The sequence below is a fragment of the Pelecanus crispus genome, chromosome 5, assembly GCF_030463565.1.
Source record: "Pelecanus crispus isolate bPelCri1 chromosome 5, bPelCri1.pri, whole genome shotgun sequence".
In the NCBI taxonomy this organism is placed as follows: domain Eukaryota; kingdom Metazoa; phylum Chordata; class Aves; order Pelecaniformes; family Pelecanidae; genus Pelecanus; species Pelecanus crispus.
The window spans coordinates 56,173,571-56,186,487 of NC_134647.1; the positions used below are offsets into that span (position 1 = coordinate 56,173,571).

At 41.8% G+C, this 12,917-nt stretch overlaps 1 protein-coding gene across 1 annotated transcript in view; it reads left to right on the plus strand.

The window, feature by feature from the left end:
* TEDC1 (tubulin epsilon and delta complex 1) overlaps positions 1 to 12,917 on the plus strand; it is a 77,024-nt gene that overhangs the window by 44,665 nt on the left and 19,442 nt on the right. Inside the window, exons 6-7 of the mRNA XM_075711047.1 lie at positions 5,035 to 5,121; positions 8,252 to 8,464. Of these exons, the coding sequence (XP_075567162.1) occupies positions 5,035 to 5,121; positions 8,252 to 8,464 (300 nt within the window). The remainder of the gene's footprint in view (positions 1 to 5,034; positions 5,122 to 8,251; positions 8,465 to 12,917) is intronic.

The following is a 12,917-nucleotide window of genomic DNA, read 5'->3' on the forward strand; positions in this document are numbered from 1 at the left end:
CCCTGTGGGGTTCATAGCTGGTGGTGGGAGAAGTTCTCATCCACTTTTGTCATCCAGGAGCCTTTCTGATCCGCCCACCTTGTGATGGCTGGGCTGCAGTGTTTCTCCTGCTCTGTCTCAACCCTCAGTGATATTTCACAGGCAGAGAAATGACTTGAGTAGAACTTTATTTGCCTTGTGGCTAGAGGCTGCTTATTGGTCTGGTTTTTGCTCTTCAGCTGCTTGTATTTCACACTACTCCAGCGTGACTTTCTAGTTTTCAGGCCTATTTATTTTTGCTTAAGCCTTCAAGGGATATATGGGAATGTCTTAAACCAGCTTTGCTTCTGAAGAAATCACAATGTGGAACTGAATCTTGGAGCACAGAGTGTGTCCACCTACGGTGTTGTTTTTTTTGTCCCAGCCTGAGATGTTTATGATATCAAGATTTTCTCTGTTTTTTGGTGAAGGGGTCTCAAAACCTGGCCCTGCTAAAGTGCAATTTGGGCAGTAGGTGCCGTTTTAAACCAAATGTCATCAACCTAACAGCCTGCCTTTTGAGAGGCTCTCATTTGTCAAGGTTTGCTTGGTTTTCCGGTAACGGGAGTTTTTTATTGGTAGCAGAGATGAAGTTGTGTTGTAATTTGTTTATTTCATCTGATGCTTGGTCAGGTCTCTAAAGCCTTAATCTCAGTTATGGTTTACTTCTGGTAATGTAAATTGTGTTAACTTTTTCATGAGTATTTACCCCTTTGCATTTTTTTTAGAAGGAACTTCTCCACTTACCTTCTCTACTGCAGTTGTTAGATATTCAGAACTAGTATTCAGATTACCAAAAATCAAGTTGAATAAAGCCATTCCCTATTAAACAAATAAAAGTATGAAATAGTCTCTTCATACTCTCCCCATGTAAGCTTTCATAATAAGCCAACCCTGTCCAACCCTGTCTTCAGCCTTGAGTCATAACTTCAGAGATGTTGGCATTTGGAGTGAGGTTTGCAGTGATCTGGAGTCCAATGCAAGTTTTTTATCTACAGTCATACTTGAATAGGTGATGAATCAGCAGTATTTTGTCTCTGAACCAAGAAACATAATTTATTGCTGAAAGACCATTTTTTGTCTGTCTAACAATAGGATGATTTTCTGAATATTTTGGCAGAGCAATTTTTGATTAAAAATGCTTTTGCCAGTGATATGGTAGTTGAATTATGATCTGTGGGCATCAGAGATTAAATACTTGTTGCAAGGAGCTCTCTGGAACTGAGCCTATGGAAAGGATGCATTATGCTGCAAATTATTAAATATTGATTTCTGTAATAGTCTGCATGCATCAATGAATTTAGCAATATGCTAGTAAATAATATGAAAAAGATTAATATCTCAAGAGAAAAAGTAATTACAAATACGCTTAAATAATGATTTGGGAGCGAGTTAGATTTGTGGATACCAAAGAGGACTCAGCTTTGGCCTCTTTGTTGAGTATCACTCAAAACCACTTAGAAGCTGTTGTTACCTAGGACTTTTGCAGCTGAAGTTCCCAAAGTCTCCTGAGTTCCATGAGCTGCGTTGGATATGGGATGTTTGGCTTTGGAGATCACAGCCGCATGTCAGAGGAAGCGAGGCTTGTTCTTTACAGAGTTTGCATTCTTCTGCATCACCCTCAGGTTTCCTGGCAGCCTGCTCTGAGACAGCTCAGTTAAGCACAGTTTAGCCTCTATAGCAAAGCTGTTGCTTGCAAGTAATTTGCACCAGTGATGGTTTCTTTACAATGGTTTAGAGAAGTTGTTACTGCAAAGTGTTTGCTCTCAGCATTCATTATGGAATTACTTCTCCACAGAGAGTAGCAATTTGAATTTGTCATTACTTTTTCTCTCAGTGTAAGTATTGTAGAGCAATAACTTCTTCCAGGAGAATGAAGGAAATGGATTTCATTGTCTTAATTTTGTGTGGAGGGACAGACAATTTTCATACGTTATCCCTAAGCGTCATTTAGATATCCACGTGAGGCACGTTTTTGACTTGCTGCTTCATGTTGTTCATGAGACAAAATTGATGCTCTTCTGCAGATGTTAGTCTTTAAATTTCATTAGGAGGCATGACAACATCTGGGTCCTTAGGTCAATGAAAATGAGCAGTCAGCTTTAGTTCCAGCTTGTGAATTTGTCTTGCAAATGCAAGAGAGGTTTATGTAGCAGCAGAAGTGGAACTGCTCATCACACGTAAAAGCATCTCTTTCTGAACTATTGTTGGTACTAAATGAATAAGAAAAGGTACTGTATTTGGGGAAAATGCAGAGGTACAATTTGGGCTTTGGTTTCCTCAATTGCAAATGCAGCTGAAATACCAGCTGTGGCGTGACTGTGATGGGTGACGTAATAAAATATACACCATTGACCTCAAAGTCCCAAATGCGTAGTTTAATTAAAGAACAATAAATGCTCGTGAAAAGCTTGAGTAAAGGTTGAGGCTGGGGGAAAGAAGCTGGCTGATGTAGATAGCTGTTCATTTGCTAAGTGCGGGTATGTCTGAGTGAAAGCCTGTCACCCCTGGGTCATGTGCAGGCTGTCCTTGTGACCAGATTCATGGCATGCAGACACACAATCCGTTGTCCCACCCCTGCCTCGAACGTTTATTTGTTTTTATGGTTTTTGCTAAGGTATCTCAAGGATATTTGTAGTACATTAGTTTTTATTGCGCTCTGCTTTATCCTCCGTGCTGCAATAACATCAGAGTCTTGCAAGGCCCATATAAAGGATGGCAGAGGATATTGGCATCCAGGAACAGTGTCTTCAGTCCCTCGGGGCAGAAACTCAAATGTTGGCTTTTGCAGGCTGCCTAATGCTGTCATGGCACATTCCAGCTAGTTTGAAAACTGTCCTCCTAGGATGAGCGGTGTAGTCATCCCATTACTGATTTATGGCTGAAACAATCTAGCATGCAGTTGCTGGCCTGGTATTTCATAGGGTGGTAATACCATAGTGAAGGTGAGGATGCCATAAGTAGGTGAGTCAGATGAATGCTTGCAAATGAGCTGTTCAAGTTTTGCATGACTAATGGTGCAGGGTTTGTTGTTTTTTTGTTGGTTTGGTTTTTTTTTTTTTTTTTAAAAGTCCAACCCCCCCCCCCCCAAAATGCAAAAGATCCTGAAAGGCTTGAGATGAAACTGCTCAGAAAGCTTTGATTGTTGTTAAGGTCCATTAACTCCAACAGATCATTTGCAGGTTTGGTGAAGTTTCAGAACCATATTCTTTCAGTTGTGATGTGAAAGCAAGTGGCATATGGCTTTTTAACATTCAGGACCTTCTCTAGTGAGACTAAAACTAAAGATGACTATGTTTTTACTAAGTTGGTTTTTTTTTTTTTGAATGCTTAAAATGAGAAGCTTCCCATTCCAACCTTCATCCCTCTTTAGCTGTCACAAGACATGTTCATACTGCAATCACACGCAGCTCATGACCACATTACAAAGCTACTTTAAAATCAAGTAACTTAGCTGTTGCCTGAATATTTAATCAACTTTTTGGCTGGGTTTTATTGCCAGCATCAGATCCCGTAATGTAAGCCATTTGTGCTGCAGATATACCTATGAAAAAAAAGGAGAAAAGAAAAAAGGAGACAGAAACCCATTCTTCCACCTTTCGTATACCAGCTGAGCTTGAAACTAGCAAAGTCATTAAGCGTAATGCCAAGTGTCAGTTGTGCGAACAAATGTGTAATAATTGTATTTTGGATCCAGCAATGTCTTACAGCAAACTGCTCATAATTTCCAGCAGTTACTCCTGCAAAGTGCATTCCTTTCTTTGATTTCTTTATCTTCAAGTTATATCTACAGAATAAAATTGCAAAGCCAACTCATGCTTTGCAGTTACTTAAATTATATGTAGTAACTAAATGCAACAAAGCTAGCGGAAGATAGTTGTCTATATCAGGTGGGTTTAACTGGTACTGATCTGTTCTTTATCATTCTCTTTGAGACCGTATATTCTTTGTGTGTCATCTTAAAAAGTTGCCTTTGGCATCAGATTGGTGTTAAAATTGTTCATTTCAAATATATGGCCAGTATTGAAATTGTTAAAGCTGATAAGCTCTGATTTATACTGAATTCATTCATTATCATTCTTTCCAAGAACTTTTGTTTTACTGGTATACAAATATTTAGTATTGGAATGTCTCTTTCTCCATATATGTGTGTGCATACATGTGTATTATGTATATATTTATGAAAAAATTACAATTCATGTAGCTACAACATAACCTCTCTCCTTCAAGTGCTCTCAGGTAAAGGGAGGATTTGTCATGCAGCAGATCAGACAATTTATAAAAATACATAACATTTTTAGAGTGAGTTCTTCCATGCTATTTCAGAGCATCAGAGATCATCTCAGTTTGAGTGATCTGAATAAGGGATGAAGGTTTTGGGGGAGGAGGCAGAGAGGAATGGAGATACTGGAGTTCTGAGTTTTCTCCAGGTGCGGGAGCAGCATGGGAAGGAGATACATTGGACTAGTGGAGGTACCTGTATATTGCAGCTGGGGTCATTACTACTGAATATGAGGAGACCCTGTCAAAGACCAACTGTGTAAGTTTTAGCTAAGAGAAGGCTGTACATGGCCTGGAAGATAAGGTGGTGTTTAGACCTTACAGCCTCGATAAATGCAAGTGAATGGGTAGATGAAAAGAATACTCTTGGAGAAACATAGCTTATTTTTGGTAGTCAAGAAGCGCAGAAGATTTGAAGATGGTCGAGCATCTAGGCCTTAATATATCAGAATTACGGCTCTTTGATCCCTCAAAACAATATGGAAACTCACATTTATGTATGTAAAAGCTGATGGTGTTTGTACATTTGGGGTTAGGAATAAATCAGTGATACTGGGAAAAGTGTTTCACATCATCTTTCTGCAGCTGGTTTTACAGTGTTCTTGTAAAGTAACCTGGTGGTGTCCTGTGTACTACTGACACTCTTTTTGGAATTTAGACCAAACACACATTTCATTTAGTTCACAAGTGACCAATGTTACCTGATTTTCTTTCCTTTCTCTCCTTTTCCTCTAGCTGTTACAGCTTCTGGAGTCTGAAACTATGCAACTAGAAGCCTTTCTGGAGTGGAAGCAACTGGAACCAGTTTATTGGCAGTGGATGGTAATGAATCAAACTAATTTCAAAGGGTGCAACTTTCTTGACTCTTACAAAGAGCTGACCACTTCCAAAGGCCCCTTCCCACAAAAATGAATGCTGCAAACCAACTGTTCAACAGCACTTCGGAATAAGGGAAAAATGCCTTTGGTAAAGTAAAGAGTGTTTTCTTAGTTCTCCTTTATCCCGCTGTTTTCTTGAGTAAGACTCACCCAGCTAAGCTGAGGAATTGCAGGGCAGAGTGGCAGAATTTCATACAGTTAACACAAATGAAAATGTCTGATCTACATCTCTTTAATGTTTTTTTAAACATAGCAATCATACATTTTGTTAAAATTAAACGGCTTTTCAGAAGAGGGCCTCTAAGCTTTATTGCAGACTTGAGAACAACTAAATTTGCAAGCAGCTGATATTGAAAACAACTTCATTTTTCCCAGCCAAATAATGTGTTGAAATTGCCGATTTCCCCTTGAACTGTGTTGAATGATCATAAGAAAATCAATAAGCCTTTCTCTGTGCATCTTATGATTTCTCAAGTGAGCGTAAACGGTACTATCCATCTCGCTTCTCTCTACAACTTTGGCCTATTCACAGTTGCTGAAAATAATGCTTTAGAGTACCGCATTAGCTATATGAGTTTACAAAATTTTGAGAATCAGTGAGCTGACTGTTAATGGCCCACATGCCTTGTACTATACTAAAAGCAAGGCACGGGAGTGTAAAATTACTTCACCTGTCTTGAAGAGTACTTCTAGTGCAGAGCCATTCAAATTGCCATTAGTTGTATAATGGTTTTTGCTTTACATGTCTACCATCTTAGGGTTATTTGGAAAGCATCAACACTAGCATAAGCCTGGCTCCAAACAGGCAAAAGATAACTGCAAGTGTCATGGCATTTCAGTGTATCCACCAAAACATTTGCTTCTGATATGTTGAACAGTGTGGGGAGTATTGTGAGTGTTAGTGTGTGTGTGCTTCCTGGAGATAAGTCCTAAATAAGTCCTTGCAAAAAAACCCGACCAGTACATCTTTTTAAATTGTTCAATAGGCTGGATGGTGAATTTGCCTTTTTCTTTTGTTTTGCTGGTGATTGTTGTTGTTCCCAGGTACAGATAACAGTAGTTTTCTCTTCCCACCTAACCTGTGTTTTGCATTCCTGATCTGATGGATGGGATGATTCTTACATAGCTACTGCCAGGTCTTCCTGATGGTTGTGGGCAAGAGCATGACAGACCACGACATAACTAAAGGAACTGGAGTGACTGGAGTAATATTACTTTAAAAGTCTGTCATTTAATGAATTTCAAATTAAAAAAAACCCTAACAAAACCAAAAAGCAAAACAACAAAAAACAACCAAGCAAACAAACACCACCCCCACCCCACCCCACCCCAACCAGAAAAGCTTTGTTTTATTTCCATGCAGTTAGTTAGCCTGTCAGTGCCCAGAACATGTCTGTGTTGTCATGAGCTGGGCCTTTGGTCAGCGTGAGCTGCTGGCCTCAGTGCTGCTTTGCGCCAATTTGCAATGCTGATGCTCGCTCAGAAAGGAGGTTTTGTAGGGTGTCTTTTGCCATTCTTAGCTATCTTATAATGTTTTTTCTTGTATGAGCCTAAAAATATCTTGCTGTGAATTAAGCCAGAGTTTTTAACCTACCTGCAGAGAAGAGAGAGAAAGGGGGGCGGAATTCCTATCCTCTTTATAGCAATCATTTATATAAATGAAGGCTGTTAGCATGTCACTGCTTTCCCAGTCCCCATTGCTAGGCTAAACAAAATTGGTTTTCTTAATGGCTCCTTGTAGGCCATTCCTTCAAATTTCTGATGGTTGTTGCTGTTCTCATATGGGACTTTCCTTCCCATTTGTCTGTATTTAACTTCAGGTACCTCACCCGTACATCAGTGTTACAGTCAGTGCTCTTCTATCGCGGAGACTTGTGTTTGTACTTTCTGAAATGGTACTTGACTTTAACAGTATGACATTGGTGACTTCTGTTTTTCTGACATCTCCTCCAGCAGTGTTGCTGCTGAGCCAGTAATTACGCATTTGGTTTTTCCTTGCTCATGTGTAGACCATGCTGCTCAACTGCTGAATTTCCTCTCACTGTGTTCATATTACTTCTCAAATTTCTAAAGATAATTTTGAATGCAAATTATGGCCTTAAAAAAGATTATGACCTCTCCTATTTAATGTCTTCTCGATAACAATATGGAAATATGTATTTAATACTCTTTGAGTGAGGAGGCCTGGGTCCTTTAGTTATGCTCTGCTACCCTGACTTGAAAACTCCGTGTTTCTACATAATCTGGGCACCACGGTGTATAGGTACATGCATTCCAGGACTCTGAAGTTATTTGCTTTTTTTTTTTTTGAGTATTTCATATAACGGGTGCTATCTCTGAAAGCAGTTGCAGAATTAATTACAGAACCAGCTAGGTGGTCATGGTCAAGCAGAGCTGACAGACCTCCTGACCAGCCTGGAGCAGGGATCTCTTGGAGTTCTTCAACTTGTAGAGTTTTACATAGGCACAAGCAATCCCGTGGGTGTTAACAACTTACTGTGCCACATAGCAAATGGGGCTCTCCTGAACAGCATAAGCACATATAACCCCAGTTAGCTCAGTTGGTTAGAGTGTGGTGCTAATAATGCCAAGGTCACGGGTTCAATCCCTGCTCACTGCGGGGGGGGTTGGGCTAGATGACCTCTCCAAGGTCCCTTCCAACCCAAAGCATTCTATGATATCTCCATCCTGGTCATCACTTTGTTACAAAAAGTCATAGAAGTGCATCCAGCCTCAGAGTTGGAGGGGAAGGGGCATATCTAGAGCTTCTGCAGTACTGGTGATCTCTGTCCCATGAGTGTTACTTTATGCTTTAGTGCAGTGGAGAGTAGTTCACAGTATGCAGTGCTTTCTAAAATAAGCTAGGTTAGCAACATAAGTTTTCTGTTAACTTAAGAATACGTTATAGTGAACTGAGGAGGTTATCTCTTAAAATAACTCTGAAATTGTGGAGCAACCATATACTGAGATGGCAGCCGTGAATTCCTAGCTACGAATTACCAGGAAGATGTGGAGGGGCAGGCTAGGCCATTTTAGCTCCTGCTGACAAGTAACTTTTATTGTTTTTCCTTTAGGAAACTGTGTTAGATAATATGGCTGAAGAGGGAAATATGTGCAAGTCCCAGGACGCTTACGTGGAGAAAAGTGGGCTGCGAAAGGCAACCTTCTGCTGCCCCTGGGCTGACAGTCTGACTGGGCAAATTGACAGATTATCTGCGGATTTAATGACTCTCCGTGACCAGCTGCATGAGCTTGTAACTCACCAAAAGGCTGCATGGTGTGAGAAGGTGAGGCTTTGGGTGGTGTTCTTGATCATTAGCAACTTTTAAGATCCTGTATTTTTCAGCTGTCTTGCCACGGCCCATGCTAAGCAGCCTCCCTGTTGCTGCTCTGCATCAACCTTGTTGCAATCTTGATGTCAGATCTATAGTTACTTGTCTGTTTATGCCCGCAGCATGCAAGGTGCTCTTTCAAACACAAAGTAGGCATCTGTCCCAGAGAGGCAGCACACTGAAACAAAAGAAGTGTTCTTTTGGAAGGGAAGGCATCAAAGATAAGGGGTTGTGGAGGAGAGAAGAGAAGAGGAGGAAATCATGGCAGCCCCCAGAGAGGGTAGAGGCAGCAGGTTGAAAGCATCAGTAATGGTTATAGTGAGAAAAATAAAGATAGGTATTCTCAGGGAAGGGAGGGTGGAAGAGGCCAGAGCTTGTCATCTTTCACTGAGTTAGTCTTTGAAATGTCTGATGGGGGAACGAATAAGAAGGATTTGAAACCTGTGAAGTGAGAGAAGGGACTAAGCACAAGATTTGGTGGAGGAACAGACTGGCTGTGGGAGGCTGGCTGTGGAGGAAAGCAGGTGATATGAAGGAAGTGTACATGGTATTCGTTGACATAGGGATGGGGAGACACTGGGAAGCACCCAGAGGAGGCGGTGGGGCATAAATAAAGGAGCTCTTAATGTAAATGTAGAAGGTGAATCTTGAGTATTAACATGCTGGCACAAGGAGAAGATATGATGAAGATGCAGGCATAAAAACTAGTAATGTTTTCCAGGCATCAAGAGGAAAGAAGGATACCAGAGAATCTATGAAACCCATGGAAGGAGAAAAAGTGAAAGAAACAGTAGGGGCAGATAGAACAGTAACAAAAACGCTGTATCACTATTCTGTGTCTGTGTCAACTCAGGAGAGGGGTTTTTTGCTTTTTTTTTTGTTTGTTTTGGTTTGCTTTTTTTAGATTGAAGTGTTGGTAGACAGGGTTATAGATCATCTGACAAAATGAAAAGTGGCAGGTTGTTAGATCAAGAGGTATTTGGCCAAGAGTTCAAAAGGGTCTGGCATGGAAAAACTGTGTGGAGAGCTGACCACTCTCTCCTCAACTGTAAGGATAAGGAACTAGTTAGGATCAGTTGGATAGACACAGGCACAAGGAGCTGCTGCTTCACATAGAGTATGGAACTTCTTCCCACAGGGCACTGTGGATATAAGCAGTGTACATGGATTTGAAATCTGTTGGACACATTCTTGGAAGAAGAAATCCATCAAAGACTATTAAATATACAGATATGAATTACAGGCTTAGGAAGTTGTGGGAGTACAAATTGTTGCAGGCTGGGGGAATATTCTGAGGAAGTATCTCCATATATTTGCCTTTGTCTTCTAGTCTTCTATAGGCACTTGCTGTCAATCAGTCAGTGATGGGGTACTGCACCAGGCAGGTCTCTAGCGTCATCAGATTTGGTTGATTTTATGGCAAAACAGACATGACGTTGCAGGACAACTCAGACCTTGAATTCTAAAAATAAAATTTCCAATGCATAATTTCTAAAGCAAGATATATGTAAGAGGAGTCAGAGCATAACAATATATATGCTGTTAAGTATCATAGAAGCATAGAATCGTTTAGGTTGGAAAAGGCCTTTAAGATCATTGAGTCCAATTGCTAACCTAGCACTGCCAGGTCCACCACTAAACCATGTCCCTAAGCGCTACATCTACGCGTCTTTTAAACACTTCCAGGGATGGTGACTCAACCACTTCCCTGGGCAGCCTGTTCCAGTGCTTGATAACCCTTTTGGTGAAGAAATATTTCCTAATATCCAATATAAACCTCCCCTGGCACCACTTAAGGCCATTTCCTCTTGTCCTGTCACTTGTTACTTGGGAAAAGACAGACACCCACCTTGCTTACAGCCTCTTTTCATATAGTTGTGAAGAGCAATAAGGTCTCCCCTCAGCCTCCTTTTCTCCAGGCTAAACAACTCCAGTTCCCTCAGCTGCTCCTCATAAGACCTGTGCTCCAGACCTTTCACCAGCTTCGTTGCCCTTCTCTGGACACGCTCCAGCACCTCAATGTCCTTCTTGTAGTGAGGGGCCCAAAACTGGACACAGTAGTTGAGGTGCGGCCTCACCAGTGCCGAGTACAGGGGGACAATCACCTCCCTGCTCCTGCTGGCCACACTATTCCCGATACAAGCCAGGATGCTGTTGGCCTTCTTGGCCACCTGGGCACACTGCTGGCTCACATTTAGCTGGCTGTCAACCAACATCCCCAGGTCCTTTATGGCCAGGCAGCTTTCCAGCCACTCTTCCCCAAGCCTGTAGCGTTGCATGGGGTTGTTGTGACCGAAGTGCAGGACCTGGCACTTGGCCTTGTTGAACCTCATACAGTTGGCCTCTGCCCATTGACCCAGCCTGTCCAGATCCCTCTGTAGAGCCTTCGTACCCTCGAGCAGATCAACACTCCTGCCCAAGTTGGTGTCTTCTGCAAACCCACCGAGGGTGCACTTGATCCCCTTGTCCAGATCGTTGATAAAGGTATTAAACAGAACTGGCCCCAATACTGAGCCCTCGGGAGCACCACTTGTGACCGGCCGCTGACTGGATTTAACTCCGTTCACCACAACCCTTCGGGCCCAGCCATCCAGCCAGTTTTTTACCCAGCGAAGAGTATGCCCATCCAAGCCATGAACAGCCAGTTTCTCCAGGAGAATGCTGTGGGAAATGGTGTCAAAGGCTTTACTAAAGTCTAGGTGGATGACATCCACAGCCATGGATGTGGCTTCCCTCATCCACTAGGCAGGTCACCTTGTCATAGAAGGAGATCAGGTTAGTCAAGAAGGACCTGCCTTTCATAAAGTCATCCTGACTGGGTCTGATCACCTGGTTTTCCTGCACATGATGGCACTCAAAATGATCTGCTCCATAACCTTCCCTGGCACCGAGGTCAGGCTGACAGGCCTGTAGTTTCCCGGATCCTCCTTCTGGCCCTTCTTGTAGATGGGCGTCATAGTTGCTAACCTCCAGTCAACTGTAATCTCCCTGGTTAGCTAGGACTGCTGATAAATGATGGAAAGTGGCTTGGTGAGCACTTCCACCAGCTCCCTCAGTACTCCTGGGTGGATCCCATCCAGCCCCATAGACTTGTGTGTGTGTCGAAGTGGTGTAGCAGGTCACTAACCATTTCCCCTTGGATTATGGGGGCTTCATTCTGCTCCATGTCCCTGTCTTCCAGCTCAGGGGGCTGGGTATCCGGAGAACAACTGGTCTTACTATTAAAGACTGAGGCAAAGGCGGCATTAAGTACCTCCAGCCTTTTCCTTATCCTTGGTCACTATGTTTCCCCCTGCATCCAATAACAGATGGAGATTTCCCTTAGCCCTACTTTTGTTGCTAATTTATTTTATAGAAACATTTTTTATTGTCTTTTATGGCAGTGGCCAGATTAAGTTCTAGTTAGGCTTTGGCCCTTCTAGTTTTCTTCCTGCATAACCTCACGACATCCTTGTAGTCCTCCTGAGTGGCCTGCTCCTTCTGCCAAAGGTCATAAACTCTCCTTTTTTCCTGTTTTTTATGTTAAATATTATATAGTAATCACACTGAAATTTTTTTATGCTTGAATTTGGAAATGAAGTCCAAAAAGATTAACCGATTAATTCTTCTGTACTTTGAAACATTCAAATTGGATTAGAATGATGGTTGGTCAAGTTCCAGTGTTTTTGAGATTCACTGAATGTCATATGAGTTTATGACTGTCGGAAGCAAATGGAGTGTATCTTACTGTGTTGTTAAAAGGATGGTTTATCACAAGTGTCTCCTCTTCTACATGCCCCGGAACAGAATTGTTTTATAATGCTACACGACAGCATTTTTTGGAATGCTGGGGGTCAGATGACTCTCCATCAATCTTCTATAGATCAACCCTTCCTTTGAATAGTGTTGCTGCTTATGTGATGCTTTCTGCCTGTAGTTTGTCTTTTTTCCCCCCCAGTCAGGATGCTTACGGAATGCAGGCTCCTCTATCAATTGTATGTTTTTACCCCCTTCAGTCTTTTCCCTGGAGAAGTAAGCTTATCAAATCTTTCCTTCTATATTATTTTTTTTAGTCAAACAAAGAGAAGATATAGCAGTAGCTAAAGTGGTCATTATCTCTAACTTTGTATCGTGCAATACTGAGACATCTGGAAATTATCTTGGCTCTCACAAGCATGCCTGGCTGAGGGACAGTACAGTTTATTATAGGTCTTGTGCACACTACCTTGTACTTCATGAAAAACGTGATAATCCACAGAGTAATTACGTCTGTTGTCACCAGTAGGCCTGATGTCTGTGCCAGGCAACTGAGTAGAAACTGTTCTGAAGAAAAGAATTGAGGGCACATGATGAAATGTGATGTACTGGGGAAGAGACAGCACAGTTTTTGCAGAGAGGAATCATGAATCTAAAATCTGTTGGAGCTCTT